Source organism: Berghia stephanieae, chromosome 4, assembly GCF_034508935.2.
Source record: "Berghia stephanieae isolate SIO BIC M18660-M18661 chromosome 4, UCSD_Bste_1.3, whole genome shotgun sequence".
Classification (NCBI taxonomy): Eukaryota; Metazoa; Mollusca; class Gastropoda; order Nudibranchia; family Aeolidiidae; genus Berghia; species Berghia stephanieae.
The window spans coordinates 8,030,114-8,050,113 of NC_088363.1; the positions used below are offsets into that span (position 1 = coordinate 8,030,114).

General features: G+C 36.8%; 1 protein-coding gene across 3 annotated transcripts in view; it reads right to left on the reverse strand.

Annotated features, from left to right (window-relative positions):
- Positions 1-7,954: 7,954 nt before the first annotated feature.
- The window catches only part of LOC144969973 (procollagen-lysine,2-oxoglutarate 5-dioxygenase 1-like), a 29,333-nt gene continuing 17,287 nt past the window's right edge, over positions 7,955-20,000 (reverse strand). For all 3 annotated transcript variants that reach the window (XM_078909089.1, XM_078909091.1, XM_078909090.1), the window contains exons 15-20: positions 19,346-19,481; positions 14,705-14,818; positions 13,080-13,148; positions 10,798-10,902; positions 9,975-10,121; positions 7,955-8,450 (exon numbers count right to left, since the gene is read on the reverse strand). In XM_078909089.1, the coding sequence (XP_078765215.1) occupies positions 8,166-8,450; positions 9,975-10,121; positions 10,798-10,902; positions 13,080-13,148; positions 14,705-14,818; positions 19,346-19,481 (856 nt within the window). In that variant the 3' untranslated portion in view covers positions 7,955-8,165. The remainder of the gene's footprint in view (positions 8,451-9,974; positions 10,122-10,797; positions 10,903-13,079; positions 13,149-14,704; positions 14,819-19,345; positions 19,482-20,000) is intronic.

A 20,000-nucleotide genomic window follows, 5' to 3' on the forward strand; every position in this document is an offset into this window, starting at 1 on the left:
ACGAATATTTTTGTGTTCGTGGATAGCTCACACGGTAGAGCCACGCTCTCACCTGCCAGGCGGAGTTGTCGTACCAATAAGGTCGCAGGTTCAAACCCCACCACCGCCGCGAAAAATTTTTATTCTCTATTGTCTTCTGGCACTTTTCTACTCACTTCATATCTTGTTGTTACCAACATAAGTGCCTGCTCCACTCACTTTTCTGAATTAAAAATTCACCCCATACACCGGAGCATACTCAATGTCTCAATCGTTTCTATGTTATATGTTTGTGTTGAGAATATTGGCTATTAAGCTTAACTGCTGGTCAAAATACTTCGCGATGGTGGTGGGCGAACGAATCGGCGGTCCCAGAAGTGGGTGAGAGAGGGATCAGAAATGACTTGGGTTTGAAACGAATATTTTTGTGTTCGTGGATAGCTCACACGGTAGAGCCACGCTCTCACCTGCCAGGCGGAGTTGTCGTACCAATAAGGTCGCAGGTTCAAACCCCACCACCGCCGCGAAAAATTTTTATTCTCTATTGTCTTCTGGCACTTTTCTACTCACTTCATATCTTGCTCTCTCTGCGATACAGCGGTCTCCGTTTAAAAGGATGGTTCTCCGGAATCACGTAGAGCGTGTATATTGTGATCGTGCTTATAAGCGGATTCAATTTTTTAGCCAGGTCCATGCTCAACTCTCTTCTTATCGCAATGTAAAAAAATCCCACTGAGTTTCAAAATATTTACATAAAGTTGTACATCTTGTTGCAGGCGCTTTATTATATTTTTTAAAACCATTAAATTGATCTTTTCTATTAGGTCACAGATTAGTCTGTGTGTTAGGTATACCCTTTAATTTCTGCCACAATATGTGACAACATTACATCGTAGGTGTAGGACGTGGGGTGAAGAAGCTTGTGATTGCTGCTTGTTACGTAGTCTTTTGAGTTATTGCAACTGTTTATATGTCATCCTTTATTTCTGCGACCTGGTTCCGACTCTTTATCGGTCGTTAAGTCTGATATTTTTAATTGTTTGTGTAACCGCTGAGGTTGTTGATGCAGAGTGCTGCTTGTAGCTCCGGCGCACGCGTGAAAGCAAGAAATTTATAAAGAGTACACATGCCAAAATTGTCTTCACACCTCACATCGCAAGCACAATCTACGTACTGGTCATCAACATGGCTGTCTTGATGGGTGACTCATTAATCTGGCATGGCAGTTTTTTATATCACTTGCGGCCGCAATATATCACTGATTTGCATTGCGGCTGCAAAATCATCAATTTTTTACAATTTTTTTTGCAAATGTTCGAGATTTTGCAAAGAAAAACAAACAAACAAAAACAATTATAATAATTTTTTTAAAAATTAATTTAAAAATTTTCAAAGACATTTTTTTCTTCTTTTAATTTGATAGCTCGTGTAGAACGTGAATGATAGTTAATCAAGAGTAGTTTCTTTTTTACTATCTCATTTTCTTCCTTTTTACCGGCGCTGATATGACCTTACATTTGTTGCAAGCGCCGTGAAACCCTAAAAAAAAACAAAACACACACACACAAAACAAATAACGTGCTCTTTCATGAATTAATTATGGGTTTTTAGGAAAATTAATCGCAAGTTTTTGCAAATTTTGCTAAATTTGAGATGTTGCTTGCAAAATTTGGGATTATTTTTTGTAACCGCCATGTCAGAATAATTATGACAGTCTGAGCCCTGCCTTCCGTTATCCCGATTCAAGCACCGTAGATGTCATCACAAGCGGACAACGTGCCCACCCCTAACTCTCCTATGTATGTGCATGTTGAATCTATGATTTTCCTGTTGTTTGTGAATTTTAGAACCTGGCACTTCTGAGGATGGAATTCCATGCTACTTTCTATTTCCCAGCATTGTAAGCGATCAAGATCAGCTTGAAGAATGTCTGTATCATGTTTAGTTCTTATTGTCCGATATAGAAGGATGTCATCTGCAAACAATCTCAGTTGGATTTCTGGTGTAAGTCTTTCTGTCATATCATTAATGTAGATAAAGAATAGGAGGGGGCCGAGAACTGTGCCCCGAGGAACACCAGAGACCACTTGGGCTTACTCTGATGACTCACCATCCACGACAACTACATACCTGTCTACGATTGGTCAAGAAGGACATAATCCATTGGAACGTTTTGTTTCGTATTCCATATCTCCATAATTTCAGTGCCAATGTATAATGGTCTGTTTTAAAGGGTTTTACGGCAAGATATGAAGTGAGTAGAAAAGTGCCAGAAGACAATAGAGAATAAAAATTTTCCGCGGCGGTGGTGGGGTTTGAACCTGCGACCTTATTGGTACGACAACTCCGCCTGGCAGGTGAGAGCGTGGCTCTACCGTGTGAGCTATCCACGAACACAAAAATATTCGTTTCAAACCCAAGTCATTTCTAGATCCCTCTCTCACCCACTTCTGGGACCGCCGATTCGTTCGCCCACCACCATCGAAAAGTATTTTGACCAGCAGTTAAGCTTAATAGCCAATATTCTCAACACAAACATATAACATAGAAACTCCAGGCGGAGTTGTCGTACCAATAAGGTCGCAGGTTCAAACCCCACCACCGCCGCGAAAAATTTTTATTCTCTATTGTCTTCTGGCACTTTTCTACTCACTTCATATCTTGTTGTTACCAACATAAGTGCCTGCTCCACTCACTTTTCTGAATTAAAAATTCACCCCATACACCGGAGCATACTCAATGTCTCAATCGTTTCTATGTTATATGTTTGTGTTGAGAATATTGGCTATTAAGCTTAACTGCTGGTCAAAATACTTCGCGATGGTGGTGGGCGAACGAATCGGCGGTCCCAGAAGTGGGTGAGAGAGGGATCTAGAAATGACTTGGGTTTGAAACGAATATTTTTGTGTTCGTGGATAGCTCACACGGTAGAGCCACGCTCTCACCTGCCAGGCGGAGTTGTCGTACCAATAAGGTCGCAGGTTCAAACCCCACCACCGCCGCGGAAAATTTTTATTCTCTATTGTCTTCTGGCACTTTTCTACTCACTTCATATCTTGTTGTTACCAACATAAGTGCCTGCTCCACTCACTTTTCTGATTTAAAGGGTTTTACGGCGCTTCAACACATTAAGATTAAATCAGCGCCAGTAAAAAGGATGAAAATTGGATAGCAAAAACATTCTAAATGTACAATTAAAAGGACTTGAGGAAAAAGTAAGACAAAGGGGAATGGTACAAATAGGGAACAAATGTAGATGCCAAGAGCACACTATCATCCAGACACCAGCACAAGATCCCACTGTTTGTTTCTTTTTAAGGGTTTTACAGCGCATGCAACACATTAAGGTCATATCAGCGCCAGTAAAGAGGAAGAAAATGGGTTAGTAAAAAGTTCTAGAATTACAGTTAGAGCACCCAATAAAAGGTAAGACTAAGGGGAATTAGTTCAAACAGGAAACAGGTGTAGATTCCAAGAGCACACTAACAAAGTACTTAGTTTGAGAACACCTAAATGTCTCATCCTGACGTTAAGCACAGGTCCTCACGAAGAGGAACACACTCAAATGTTTACAAATCATATAAATGTAAGCAAAACAATACAGTGCATAACAGAGATATGATTTACAAGACAAAAAAAATATCATCTCCCAAAACCCTAACTATACATTTGACTGTTTCCCTCCCAGATAGGGTATCCGGCCAGGGCCTGGACAAAACCAAGTAATCTCATTCCAAGACAAGACAGAAAGCATGTTGGAAAACAGATATAGGGGGATAAAAGATACAGAAAAAGCCTCCCTGACCACTATGCCCAGAAAATTCAGAAAAAAAGTGTGGATCAGGCACTTGCATCAATAATAATGAGAAAGATAGGGTATGGAGAAGTGCCAGATGAAAACAGAGCCATCTCGTTGAATATCTTGTTGAATAAATCTATTGTCAAAGACCAAACCAACTGTACACCATAGCCACCCCCATCTCCCCCTTTCACCCATGTGGACCCCATTGCATCAACACACAAGTCTAAGGTTACAAAATCAAATGATAAATTTTTAATTCAGAAATTTCATATGGTTGAAAACATCTTGTACGTTGTGTTACACAGAGTTCCTCCTTAGCACCAAAGTTTAAATTGTATGTAAAATATATATCTATATATCGACAGTTGGCGTATCAAACCTCTGAAGTCCCGATTTTCACAATCGGTGGATCAAACCTCTGAAGTCCTGATTTTCACAATCGGCGGATCAAACCGGCGGATCAATTGTAATCAGAGGTCTGATCTGCCCAAAATCAAATAAAACATGGTGAACACGCTGAAAGTGAAAATCGGGACTTCAGAGGTTTGATTCGCTGACCCTTGATATAATGCAATGGTTATATACACACACAGTCACACAGCCACATCAACAAAGAGAACATATTTGATTCTGTCACAAGATCATTTCCCACCATCCTCTTTTTCCTTCTTCTACAAGGCAGATAGATCCTTGTTGGACGTCACTTCCCAAGCATGTTGAGTCCACGATATGTAAGAATCGAAAACACTGAAATCTGTGCGACTCTAATCAAGTAGTAAAACTATTTTTGTGACAACCGATGTGAAGAGTGAGTTAACTCCAGACCTGCCTAGTGGAATATTTAAGAATTCATAATGTTTAGGAGATAGAAATAGTAGTCACTATAAGTTAACTTTATAAATCAACTATTTACAACCACAATGATCAAATAACACTTCAAAATCCTTAGAAGTATGTAGTCCGGCAACAACATTCATTTTTTAATAGGATTTAATGACTTAGAAATGCTCCTGAAGTTGTGAAGTTTGAGCCAACATTTCGTAATTTTACAATTTTTATTGGTAATAATAGGCAGGTATGAAAGCCTCCCATCAATGAATGACAAATAAATAGGTGTGATCTGGTTAAATTTAAGTACGATTTTAAGATGTATAGCAGTGAGTATAACAGTATAAAATGGTTTAAAGTGTACAAGATATATACCTTTTGATTTAAAATAAACCTAAGACTGCCGTCTACAAACGGGTAAAATGTGGAAGACTCAGAGGTCAAGATAAAAAATAAAAAAACCAACTACATGTAAGAAATATTTGATGATATAAAATGAGTGGTGATTATTTGAACAGTCTTTTATATAGACATTGGCAATGCTTCTGTGCTATGGACAAAAAATTTGGGCCAGAAAGTTCGTACTTCAAATATTGATCAATTAAAATGCTTCTCATCTCGGCAAAAACTCTATAATTTGGGATTTCAAGTTAAGTCCCAGTTTTGGGAGATTCTGTCAAGATGAGGGTCATATTGATTGGAAGTTGATGGATGAGTTTTCTGGCCAAAATTTTAAAAACGTGTTTTTCCAGAGTACAACAGAAAAGATGTGTAGTAGTAGTAGTAGTAGTAGTAGTAGTAGTAGTAGTAGTAGTAGTAGTAGTAGTAGTAGTAGTAGAAGTAGTAGTAATAGTAGTAGTAGTAGTAGTAGTAGTAGTAGTAGTAGTAGTAGTAGTAGTAGTAGTAGTAGTAGTAGTAGTAGTATAGTAGAAGTAGTAGTAATAGTAGTAGTAGTAGAGTAGTAGTAGTAGTAGTAGTAGTAGTAGTAGTAGTAGTAGTAGTATGTAGTAGTAGTAGTAGTAGTAGTAGTAGAGTAGTAGTAGTAGTAGTAGTAGTAGTAGTAGTAGTAGTAGTAGTAGTAGTAGTAGTAGTAGTAGTAGTAGTAGTAGTAGTAGTAGTAGTAGTAGTAGTAGTAGTAGTAGTATAGTAGTAGTAGTAGTAGTAGTAGTAGTAGTAGTAGTAGTAGTATATAGTAGTAGTAGAGTATAGTAGTAAGTAGTAGTAATAGTAGTAGTAGTAGTAGTAGTAGTAGTAGTAGTAGTAGTAGTAGTAGTAGTAGTAGTAGTAGTAGTAGTAGTAGTAGTAGTAGTAGTAGTAGTAGTAGTAGTAGTAGTAGTAGTAGTAGTAGTAGTAATAGTAGTCGTAGCAGTAATAGTAGAAGTAGTAGTAATAGTAGTAGTAGTAGTAGTAGTAGTAGTAGTAGTAGTAGTAGTAGTATAGTAGTAGTAATAGTAGTAGTAGTAGTAGTAATAGTAGTAGTAGCAGTAATAGTAGAAGTAGTAGTAATAGTAATAGTAATAGTAGTAGTAGTAGTAGTAGTAGTAGTAGTTAGTAGTAGTAGTAGTAGTAGTAGTAGTAGTAGTAGTATAGTAGTAGTAGTAGTAGTAGTAGTAGTAGTATAGTAGTAGTAGTAGTAGTAGTAGTAGTAGTAGTAGTAGTAGTAGCATTAGTAGTAGTAGTAGTAGTAGTAGTAGTAGCGTATGGCTACACCTCCAAATTCAATTGGTCCACCCAGCTTCAAAAGTCTTCCTCCGCCCTAAAAACTGTTTCAAATCCACCTGCAAGTTTTAGTTACTGTCCCATAGTATGACAATCATTGGATTTTAAATCATCTCAAAATATAAAATGTTGTAAAAGTCTGTAAGTTATAAATCATTCAATCCGTTCACTCAAAGTTCCTTTCCTTTCTCTCTGTTTGGCATCACATTTGATATGTTCTTACAAGTTCTAATCTACTCAGACTTTGATTTCAATTCACACAAGCACTAAATCAATACTTTGGACAAAAACAGATATTAAAAAACACCCAACTACTAATATAGACGGCTATATACAGATGAAATACAGATGACTTGATGTATTAGGTTGTAGATATTTGGTCAAACTTTTCGATACGGTTACCACTTAATCTGAAACCAATAAAAACAACCAAAATGATGCCATTAATGTTGAAGATGATAGTAATAATAATAATAATAATAATAATAATAATAATAATAATAATAATAATAATAATAATAATAATAATAATAATAGTAATTAGAGAGCTGTTCCTGTATCCCACAATCCAACAGGTCACAGTCATGAGATTCATACATTAAATAACAGGAGCCATTCTTCTCTTAAAAATACAATGCCAAAACTACACACACACCAAGCATCCGATTGATATTGATATGGCAAATGGCTGCAATTTCATCACACATTCAAAGTTTTCAGTCTTCACAAAATAGAGCAATCTTACACTCAAAAGGATGAAGTACGACCCTGTCAACAGCATTGGACAGCAATTATGAAAGATGACGATAAACTTAAACTGCAATAGAAACGCGTCATGCCACAGATCCGTGCTGATGGTGACCAAAAGTGAAAATTGAGGAACATTTTGAACAATTGCCCATAAAGCTCATATTTACTGCATTAGAGCAACTGAGATGATTAACTATCATTGATTCTCTAGCTTAACTTCTAGAATGTGGAAAACTGCACCTGTATGTTCCACAACATAACAACTCTCTGACTGCCATTACATTGATAGGTGTGTGTGTGTGGGGGGGGGGGGGGTGTAATTTTTTTGTCCTCCTTTTGACTCAAAAATTGCGGATTTCCGTGGATCGGAGGAAAGCCATCAGCACTGATTGATACAAAATACTGCAATTGAAAGACGTCACAAATAAGTGGAAAACTACAGAAAGGCACTTGGACTGAATATATTCCTGTTCTGTTTGTTTACACAGATATTCATCCGATGTTTTGAAAACCTCTGGGTGTGAATCAATTTCACATCACGTTATCATTTAAAAAAAAGGAATTGTTTTAAAATAATTACTTTTGAATACTCAAGTATCTTTCTTACTGTTACACATTTCTATAAAACTGCTTAGTAAAACTGCCTTTTGTAGTAAAAGGGTAGGTAAAACTGTACAGTCGGTGTTGAGGACCTTTGAATTAAATTGGCAAAATGTCATCGCTAGTGTTAAGTCCATCTATATTGAATCCAATATTATAATTGCCTTCACACAACTTGTAACAATGTAAGGGTTTATTTAAACTCAACTGAAAATTTTAAGAAAGAATTAACCATTTTCCTGGCCAAAAAGACTTATCTCTTATTGAGAAAAATAAAATTCCATTGTCAACTAATGACACTTTTTAATTCCATTGTTGAAAAAAGACACTATAAAATTCCATTGTTAACAAATGATACTTTAAAATTCCACTGTCAACAAATGACACTATAAAATTCCATTGTCAACAAATGACACTATAAAACTCCATTGTCAACAAATGACACTATAAAATTCCCCTGTCAACAAATGACATGATGTTAGAAAACTTATGGGTCAACAAAAGAGATCATGATGTAGCGAGTTCCTTTCGTGGTCCTTAGCCCTTCATGAAGATGAGTCAATCTCCCAGGGTGCATCATCATCCAGCCCTTCCTTGTGGCCGTCACACTGCAGTTGTAACGCACAAAACGGCAACCACCGCCTTCGAAGTCGATACCAGCTCTGTTGAGGGCAATGTTGATGGTATAGGTGGATGCGTCGTGGTGTGGTCGGAGTTTGGGCTGCTCGTCTGGCTTGTAACGAACAATAAAGTTCATGATGGCATGGGCCGGCTAGTTAAGGAAGGGAGGAGGGGGGGGGGGGGGTAGAAAAAGATGATAATTTATCAAAGTCTTAGATGAGTCTTTTCCAAATTGGCAATTTACTCTATAGATAGTATGCAGATGACGTCACTCAGGCCTTTGTTATTGTTTTTGCCATCCGCGTTTGTGAGTTGTTCTCACTAAACTGTATTAACGAGACTATAAAAGTTCATGGTTACACAGAGTTTGTGTGTTGGTCCATTATACTTCCCGATGGCAATGTTGTGAACTCCTTGGCCCAGCGCATTCTATCTATAGAAGATTCCCTAAGCAATCTATCCATGTGCCAATTTGGACATGACCTAAAAGTCCCACCCAGGCACAAGCACACTCATTTGTTTACAAAGTATAGATTCAAAACGAAAATATATTCAACTGCCTCCCTCTCAGCTTAGGATCCCTGCCAGGACCATGAAAAATAAAAACAAAAAGCAATGTCAATCTTGAACAAAGACGACAGCAACGTGGAAAGAGAAAACAGAGAAGGGGGGGATAGAAGACATTGCAATAGTGACCTCTTCAGCCATCTAAGGATCCCAGCCAAAGCTAGGGCAAGAATGGAAAGCAAGATGGAAGGGACAGAAAGATAAATGGGTTAGAAGACCAGGGCTGCCAGGGAGGTTTGAAAGAATCCGCTCCAACCAAACGGGGTGTCTCTTGGACACGGACTGAATTTCAGAAATCACTAAGGAAACTGAATTTTGAAGTAAGGTACATAAAAATGTTACTCTTTATAAATTAGCATTTCAATATAAGCAATTTAGTAAAGATTATTGTACAATACATATCTTAAACAAGAGAGTGCAGAGTAGATAGAGGGATTACTGTGCAGAAGAAATACATTAAACAAACTAAGCAACGTTAATTTCAAAGGCCCCGCCAATCCTAAAAAAGTAACCATTCACTGCCCCATATTAATATTATCTACACATCTCTACTCATTCATCGTAAATGAGCTCCTTTCTAACCATAATAATGTCGCCATTTAATCTTCGGAAGAAAAGAAAAAAAAAACGATATTTAAAATTTAAAAAAACATTAAAAATTTTTTTTTAAAGGCCACGAAAATTCGCGAAACCGCTTTCAACCGCTTCCCTGTGAACAACGGATGGTTGAGGGTTCCAATCCATGCAAGTGTCTTAGATAAAGTAAAAGGATGTGAGCCATTTCATATTTGTAGACGTGAAAACAAAAAAATATCAAAAGAAACAAAAAACATAAACATGACGTCATGAAAGATTTAAAAAATATGAATAAAAATGAATATATAACAGCAGTCGATCTGGTTTTTTAGTAATGGTATTTATGTTTTCAATGGGCTTTTTTGTTGGCTGAAGAAGGGTTTTGAACCAAAACATTCCAAGTTTGGTATTTTGTTCTTTTTTGAAGCTGTTATATTCTTTTTTGTTCATTACTTTTTACAGTCCAAAGCTTCTTGCAGCTTTATATCACTTTCATGAAAGATTAATTATTATTATGGTTGGCATAACTTACATTGTGATTATAGCCAAGAAATACTTTCTCTTGTAATGGTCTGACGTAAGTTTGCAGGAAGTGAAGCCATTGTCTCTCCAGTCCAACCTGGTTCATGTGGATGTCCACTGTGGGAACATTTTCATATCCGCTGGCAAGACGGGGATCCTGGGATAAGAGGAACAAACATGAACAAAATAAAAAAATGATTACATTTTGGTACTTCATTACGAAAAATTCGTAAGATTCGGCAGGTATGCTGTTACAGTCTGTATTCTACAATACCTATTTTTGGTACTTCATATTCCATGGCATGACTCAAATTTCTACTGTTACAGTCTGTATTCTACAGACTAAAAGGTGGCAAGTTTTTCTATTTATGGAACAGCGAGAGTTAAATCAAGAACCATTGATCTTTGACACGCCATTTTTTGTTTCCAGCCATTGCATTGATAAATCATAATGACAAGTTGACCAAGAAAGTTCTGTCAAAATCCTCCACACTGAATTTCTAAGAAAGGTGTGGATCAAACAGTACCAGCAAGGCAGATATATGAAAATACAAGAAAAAATCATCCCACTAAATCAGCCTGCCAGGACTGAGGATTGAACTTCAGACCACCCGATTAAATGCTTGCAAGTCTGACCGGTAATCGTCTGAGGTTCGATCCCTAGTCAAGGCAGGTTGTTTTTTTCCTTGTATTTTTCTTTCTCCTTTGCCTTTGCCAGCCCTGTTACAAACACACCTTTTTGATTTTTTAACTTACACCATTGCCAGTCACCTCATTTGTTACTTCAATATTAAATGTGAATGAACATTAAGCTAAACAATAAAATCCCTTACTGTGTTTTTGCCTCCTGACCACTGGCCATAGTTTTCAAATTCTGCCACAAATTCATCGCAAAATGTGTCGGTGACCATCGGGAACCAGTAAACATCTGGACAAGGCTGGAAATAAATCGGGTGGGAAACAAAAACAAAACATACATTACATTATCAAGGGGTGAGAGGGGGGGGGGGGGGGAGTAATGATGCAGAAGTAGTGACATAGTCTCAAGACAGTGAGTGGGCCTTCAAAAGAACCCTCAAAACTTGAGCCTTTATAAGCACTATATCCACTAAACGTACTCAAAACGCTTTACAAAAGGTCCCTGGTCGACAGCAACACGAAACATGTAGAACGAGACATGACACCTGTTAGGCAATATTATAATTTTTTTCTGACAGAGACAATGCTGTTAACGGCCAGTTACTCATTTTGGACCCGAGAACAGTTGAGAGAATGTGAGTAAAGAGCCTTTTTCAAGGACTCAACAATGCGTCGAGCGAGGCTCAAACCCAGGACCTTCCAATCCAAAAGCGAGTGTCATACCACAAGACCACATAGATGCTTCAGGAAAAGAGTTCATATCTTCTTTGCTGACTTGTTCACCTTACACAGAGAGAGTCCCAATAGAGCACTTGCTTCACATGTAAAGGGACAAAGATTAAACCTGTGTGAAGTCGATATATTTTTCTGATCCCCCCTGTCCACACATTGAGTGGTGGGGTTTGTTCGATCTGGCAGCAAATTCTAAACGTACTCACACTGCTATGTTATGACGATCGACCCAATCATAAAATTCCTTATCACACTTGTGCACCGTCGCAAACCCACTCAGAAGCTTCGCCACAACACACCATTCAACTAGATGCTCTGAGATTTCCGGTTCTTTCCTTCATCGGGTACATGTTGGACAGATTGAAAGTTCCCACTGATGAAGAAGCGATTTTGCCATTAGGCAGGTTCTTGATTGAAGCCGATTCGCTACCACCCAGTGTCTCCTCTTACTGGGGAGTAGCCTGGCAACTTCTCACCTAGTTTCGAGGAGTGTATGTCCCCGTCCCATTGAGGGATTGCGAGAAGACAAACTCAAGACAGATGGAACGTTTAAGTCCACTTGTTTTGGAGTGGTGGATGGAGTTAATTGCAAAATGACCTTCTCACAGCCAGGCAGGGTGTCACGGTGTCAGTCGGGTCCTAGGTTCAATTCCCATCTCTGCCAAAATGTGTATTCTCTTTTGTCATTCTCTACTTGCCTCATTTCTGGTTATTATTGCTTGGAGAAAGCAAAAAGGCAGCAGCAGCTTCTTATGGTTCACACTATTATGTTATGACGATCGACCTAATCAGCAAAGTCCGGTCCGCATTCGTGCACCGTCGCGAACCCGCCTGGTAGCATCGTCACAACACACCTTTCGACTAGATGCTCTGCCGTTTCGGGTTCTTGTCCACAGCGTGGACATATTGGACAGAGCAAAAAGGCAAAAGATGGAAGCGGAGGAAATAAATTAAAAAATCAGCTTATTATAAACACTCCACTGTAAACAGGTAGAGGAAATGGTACAGGCCTTTTTTTATGTTACTGAACTCTTATCTATGGGGTCTTGTGGAATGACACTTGCCTTCAGCTAGAAGGTCGAGGTTTGAATCCCACTTATCATCAGTGCATTGTTGAGTCCTTGGAAAAGGCTCTTTACTCACTTTCTCTTACGTAACAGGTATAAAATGAGTACATGGCCGTTGACTGCTTTGACTCTATTGGAAAAAAAATGTTTTATCGCCTAACAAGTGTCATGTCTCATCCTACATGTTAAGTGTTGCTGTTGGCTTGGGCCTCCTGGTAAAGCGATATTGTGCAATATAAAAGCATAAGTTTTTGTTGTTGTTGTTTTTTTTTTTTTGTTTTTTTTAATCGGGAGTCCTGATGGCTCAGTGGTGGAGCTCTCACCTCGAAAGCAAAAGGATTGTGATAATCCCAGGTACAGTAGAGATGTGTAGCAAGCAATTGCTCCTGTTAGTTGAATGCTGCAAAAACCAGGAGAAACCCAGGTTAATCAGACTTTAGCTCTGAATACAACTTTCTTTAAATCTTATTCCCCATTCATGACAGGTACCTCATCTATTCATGGGAGTTTACTCATCTATTCATGGAAAGTAACTCATCCATTCATGGGAGGTAACTCATCCATCCATATAGACCCCCCCCCCCCCCACCCGAAAAGAAGATCATAATAGATAAAAGTATGGAAATAGTTGACCAGATTCCAGAATAATACAAATTGTCATTTATATAATACTTTACCTGTTCAAATCCAGAATCCTTCTGCAACTCTGCTTTATAATCTTTATGAATGTATCTGTTCTCCCAGTCCTGTAATGGATTGGGTTTTTTTAACATTTACATTTTGATGATAAATTAAACAAATGCCTAAATAAATAAATAAATAAATAAATAAATAAAAATAATAAATAAATACGAACAATAAAAAAATAAAATAAATGCATGAATAAATATATCTAGATGATTAGATTTAGATAAACTGAGAACATTCCACTGGGAGCTACCCTGTATAGATAATGCCCTACTTGGGAGAGTTTTTAAGCTACCGTAATGTAGGTCCTGAAACAACATAGCATTCATTATACGTCAGCAATTTATTGTATCACCCTGTATATATAAATAACAATAAATCAAGGGGTGTAATCCATTACACTAGATATGTAAGATATACAGTAACCAACCCTGAATAACAACATAGTTCGAACTGGGAAATCACCCTGTTGTTATCCAGGGCTACCATTATTTCGGGGTTTCCGAGATGGCAATAAATCAAGGGGTGTAATTCATTACACTAGATATGTAATATATACAGAGTAACCAACCCTGAATAACAACATAGTTCGAACTGGGAAATTATCATGTTGTTATCCAGGGCTATCATTATTTCGGGGTTTCCGAGATGGCAATAAATCAAGGGGTGTAATCCATTACACTAGATATGTAAGATATACAGTAACCAACCCTGAATAACAACATAGTTCGAACTGGGAAATCACCCTGTTGTTATCCAGGGCTACCATTATTTCGGGGTTTCCGAGATGGCAAAAAATGAGGGCGGGACTAGATGTTGATGTAAAATACAAACCACTGATAATAATTAGACACGTCACCAACCAACGCCGTTAAAAAGTTTATCACCCCTAATGTCAAAGGGCTTACAAGTTATGTTGTAATTCTTTCTTGTCTTGTATTTTCATTGTTTTGATTGGAAATAGTGCTTGAACAAAATTTTCTCCTCGGTAGTTTATCCAGGCTTGGCACTGGATTGAGTACAGCTGTGTTGTTATTAGCCATATGGACTGAGAAGGCCAACACATTGGTTGGAAAAAGAAACTAGAATACACTTTATCAAGTGTTGTTTTCAATTGCCGATTATCATTATCATTATCATTAAATCAGTGTCGCTAAACAATATTTTGACTAAAAATCAATGTCGTCATGTGTAGGTTTTTGTTGCAAACAATATATGGGGAAAAAAATATCGGGACCAGTGCCACCTGTTGCTATTCAGGGAATGTCAGTATTCATGGTGTTGTTATCAAGAGATTGCACTGTACGTACATCGATTATCACTTGACCTCCAGATTTAGTGGAAGGTCCTTTTCTCATAATTCACATAATTTGCCTTATGTTTTGTTTGTTTTTAAGGGTTTTACAGCGCTTCCAACACATTTAGGTTATATCAGCGCCAGTAAAAAGGAAGAAAATGGGGAAGTAAAAAGTTCTAGAATTACAATTAAAGCAGCCAAAAGAAAGTAAGACAAAGGGGAACTGGGAACAAATAGGGATCAGATGTAGATTCCAAGAGCACACCACCAATGTACTTAGTCTTAATTTCTACCAAAGTTTTAAAATGTCTGACTTACCAGTGGGTTGTTGAAAATGTCAAACAGTTCATTGTGGAGATGGTTCGTCTCAAAGTAGTCGTAAAATACCAGGTGGCCCCACGAGTCCCGGTTGGTGACGTACAGAAACATGTTCTGAAATGAAAAACGGATTGACAACTTTCCATTATTGATGACCAAACAATTACTATGTCGATATGAAAAACGGATTGACAACTTTCCATTATTGATGACCAAACAATTACTATGTCGATATGAAAAACGGATTGACAACTTTCCATTATTGATGACCAAACAATTACTATGTCGATATGAAAAACGGATTGACAACTTTCCATTATTGATGACCAAACAATTACTATGTCGATATGAAAAACGGATTGACAACTTTCCATTATTGATGACCAAACAATTACTATGTCGATATGAAAAACGGATTGACAACTTTCCATTATTGATGACCAAACAATTACTATGTCGATATGAAAAACGGATTGACAACTTTCCATTATTGATGACCAAACAATTACTATGTCGATATGAAAAACGGATTGACAACTTTCCATTATTGATGACCAAACAATTACTATGTCGATATGAAAAACGGATTGACAACTTTCCATTATTGATGACCAAACAATTACTATGTCGATATGAAAAACGGATTGACAACTTTCCATTATTGATGACCAAACAATTACTATGTCGATATGAAAAACGGATTGACAACTTTCCATTATTGATGACCAAACAATTACTATGTCGATATGAAAAACGGATTGACAACTTTCCATTATTGATGACCAAACAATTACTATGTCGAAATGAAAAACGGATTGACAACTTTCCATTATTGATGACCAAACAATTACTATGTCGATACCTAGAAAGTAATAAACAAAAATGAATATAACAGCTTCAAAAAAAGAACTAAATACCAAGCAAGGAACGTTTCAGAATCAAAACCCTTCTTCAGCTAATTGTTTGTTGTTGTTTTTAAGGGTTTTACGGCGCTTGCAACACATTTAGGTTATATCAGCGCCTGTAAAAAGGAAGAAAATGGGACAGTAAAAAGTTCTAGAATTACAATTAAAGCACCCAAGAGAAAGAAAGACAAAGGGGAACTGGGAACAAATAGGGATCAGATGCAGATTCCAAGAGCTTACCATCAAAGTACTTAGTTTGAGATCACCCATAAGTCTCATCCGGACACAACCACAAAATCCAACAAAGAGGAATACACTCAAATGCTTACATTATACATTAAAAATAAAAATAATAATACATAACAGAGAGATAATTTACAAGGAAAAAAATATAATCTCCCAAAACAGTAACTATGCATTTGACTGTTTCCCTCCCAGCTAGGACTCCGAACAGGGCAAAGTAATCTCATTCCAAGACAAAGACGAAAGCATGTTGGAAAATAGATATAAGGGGATAGAAGACACAGTATGCTTCTTCAGCTAACAACAAAAAACAACAATGAAGACATAAATACATTACAAAAAAAACAAAACAGATGACAACAGAGAAATATTCAGTACATCCTCTCTGTAGAAAGATCTTGAAAGCAGAAATCAAGTGTAAAAGTCTGAAAACTCACTTTCCTCCTACAAAAGAGTTTCGATTGATATCCTAAAAGAAACCAAAGTAAATCAGCAGATGCATTCCGACTACACTATAAATGCCATTTATCAGGAGTAGTAATAGTCCTTCAGAGCCATTATGCCCATGAGCCGGAGCTTATCCCAGTTTCTATAGCGTAAAATGGACAACAGCAATTGCTTGCTATTCTTAAGATAGGATGCTAGTCTATCCTAAAGTACTTTCTGCCACAATTTTCAGACCTAGCTACCAATGCTAGATTTATATAGTGCCTTCCCATCTCCCATACAATATAGCTCTAAATGCACAATATACATGGCATGTGATATACATCATTAATTCTTTTTTTAAATTACTCTATCATGTTATCAACAACATTTAAAAGATGAGAATACGGAATTATTTTTTAAAGATGTAAATTAGGGTAAATATGTTCTATGAGGTGACACAACAAAAATAATTTAATTAAACTTGTAGCATATTATGAAAATTGCTTATCTATTCTTTTTCAACTTTACTTTTTTATATAAATAAATACATAAAGAAATAAATAAATGCTCAAATGGTTCTTTTTACATACCATTTAAATAAAAGAGATTACTTTTTAATATTCTTCAAAAATACTGCTTCAGAATCAGTAATGCTAGAGAGCAGATTAAATGGCAGAGAATTCCACACTGTTGGAGCTGCGCAATATAAGGTTCTGTCTTTTAATTTTGTGTTCCACCTTTTTGTGGTACGCAAAAAATGCTGATCACACGATCATAAATTACAAGATGGGATATAATCATTAATTCAGATTAAAAGGTGAGTAATCGTTTTCAAAGTTAAAAAATAGCATTGCAATTTTATAATTATTTCTAGCTTTAACTTTAACGAGGCAACCAGTGGAGTTCATAAAACATTGTGGCTATGTGTTCTCTTTTATTTTTCTTTAAAACAATTAGTGCGGCTTGGTTTTTGTAAAAGCTGTAGTTTCTTGAAACGATGATCAGGCAGATTAAAAAGTAATGAATTACAATAGGGAATGAGATTAGCGGAAGAGTAGTGTCCCTTGATTGGACGTCACCCATAGTCTGTGACGTCACCGGCAGAAAAGTTATTAGAGAGAGAACGTCATGTTGGTTGTGCGTATGCGTCTCTCGTCCTCGCTTCCAGTGAAAGCGGCTTGAGACACTTCAAAACCAAATTGACGTTTTCTCTGTAAGGTGACGTCCAATCAAGGGACGCTACTCTTCCGCTAATCTCATTCCCTATAGGGTCTAGTCAAGTCAAGAAAAAAAAAAAAAAAAGAGAAGAGACTAAAGTTTGAATGGACGTCTGGGTTAATATATGACAATTGGGCAATTTTTCGTAATTCTAGCTAAAGAATTTTGCAAAGATATTGATTTGACATCACCTATATATCCCATCCAGACACGAGCATAGGACCCAACACAGTACATAACAGAGAGATAATTGATAAGGAAAAAATATTATAACATTACATTTGACTGATTCCCTCACAGCCAAGGACTCCGGCCGAGGTCAGGACAAAACTAAGTAATCTTCCAAGACAAAGACAGAAAACAAAATGGAAAACAGATATAGAGGGATAGAAGGCACAGTTAAGTGACCTCCCTAACCACGATGGAAGGTAAAAAAAAAAAAACCCACCCAGAATGTGAGAATCAAGAATAAACAGGTGTAAGAATGGACTGGTTATTGTCAATAGGGAATAATAAAATAAGATTTTAAAACACAACAGTTTGGGAATAAATGATAAAAAAGCTTTGTTTTCATTGAAGAAAATAGGGTTGTGATTAAATTTCAGTCAAAAGGAAAATCGGTAGCTAGTATGTTGGCTGGTAAGAGGATGGACTTTTGTAATAAATATTTTTTTACTTGGAATATGCACTGCTAGCTATTTTTGTTTGTTTTAAGGGTTTTACGGCGCTTGTGACACATTTAGCTCATTTCAGCGCCATTAAAAAGGAAGAAAATAAATAGCTTGACACTGACACCGCTAAATAGTGTGTTGAAAATTATTTGAAAACTGAATGAGATGGTCAGTGATTCAAAAACTTCTAGATTTGCAATTAAAAGCAAAGGATCTCATTCCAAGACAAAGATGGAAAACAACTCAGAAAACAGATATAATATAGGGGAATAAAAGACAGCAAGTGAGCTCATTCCCACCATTGGAAGTCAAAAGAACCCACCCAGGTACATCACAAGAAAAGGTAACTGTCTTCAATTACTCATAGAGAAAGAAAATATAATTACTAATTTATTGTTATTCTAATCATCGTGTAAAATATTTATTCTTTAATGTGAAAACCTGTGTTACAAGAAAACCACAAAGCTCATACGATGGCTCTTATGACGATGGCTTCATGTTCTGTATTGTACATGACAAAAAATAATAATCAACCGAGCTCTAAAAATTTTGATAAGAGAAAAAAAAAAAAATCCTCATTGAAAATCAGGTTAAAAGGTAAGGATGGAATGAAGGGATTTCTCTTTTCTTTTCATTTTTTTTATTGCTAGTTTTTAATCACTTTAGATTTAGATTGAGGGGAAAATGTACAATACCTTAGTCTGAAAATCAAGAGAAAAAAAAAAGATTAAAGAATAAAATTATTACAGGCAACCAGACGGTAAAAAAAAAAAATGAAAATCATCGTATGCGTTTTGGGTCATTTGTGTTAGGTCAAGGCTAATGGAAGGGGATGGGGGTACCTTTGAATAGGCTACATACCTGAAGCAGAAGTATTCCTTCAGAGCCAATGGGCCCTAGGAGCCTGAGTTTATCCCAGTTTCTATACCGTGAAATGGACAATAGCAATTGATTGCTATCCTTTGGATAGGACACTAGTCTATCACAAAGTACTTTGAAGAATCATTCTACCGATATTCATCTTTTAATCACCTGGGTGAAATTTGCATAAACATTGGTGGTGAAATTTGCATAAATGTTAGTGGTGAAATTTGCATAAACGTTAGAGGTTAAATTGATCTGAATATTATTTCAAAAAGCGTCTGTCATGGACTAACATAAACAATGGTTCTTACCCTCTTCCTGGCCATTTGGCAAAAAGACATATCTGCATCGTATAGAGGGTTATATGAATAGGCATTTTTCAGTTGAGGCAGTAGCTGTCCTTGAACCAACAGAACAGATGAGACATGAGGCACATTCCAAACTCCACTGGGGAAGAGATATCAAACTACTCTTTATCAATCAACGTAGCAATATTCATTTCAATCAAGATTGTAAATTTGTGTAAATTAGGGTTCGAGGTGGCAGAGAGGTTAAGGCATTACACTGTGACCAGGACAGTAAAGGGTTCGAGCCCTGCTTTATTCATTTTTTTCCCTTTGGTTATTAAACCCCAATTTGCTCACTGTTGACAACATGAGTGATTCCTGTTGGCATCAGACATTTGTTTGACAGACTGTCTGTATTCCTTCATGGAATTCCTAGACGACGACAATTATTGATCCCATATGTGGGCGTCCTTGAGATAATCAGTCGCATGGTGAAAATCTTTGAACGGAGATATTGACAATTTTAGTCAAGATGTCAATTTTTATGGAAAATCAGTTCTCATAAAAAAAATAATTAAATCAAACATTTTTCTACATATTGATGAAATATTTTAATTGAATTTTTTTATGAAGGTAATTATTATACTTAATTTCAACTCTTGTCAACTTTGGAAGCGAT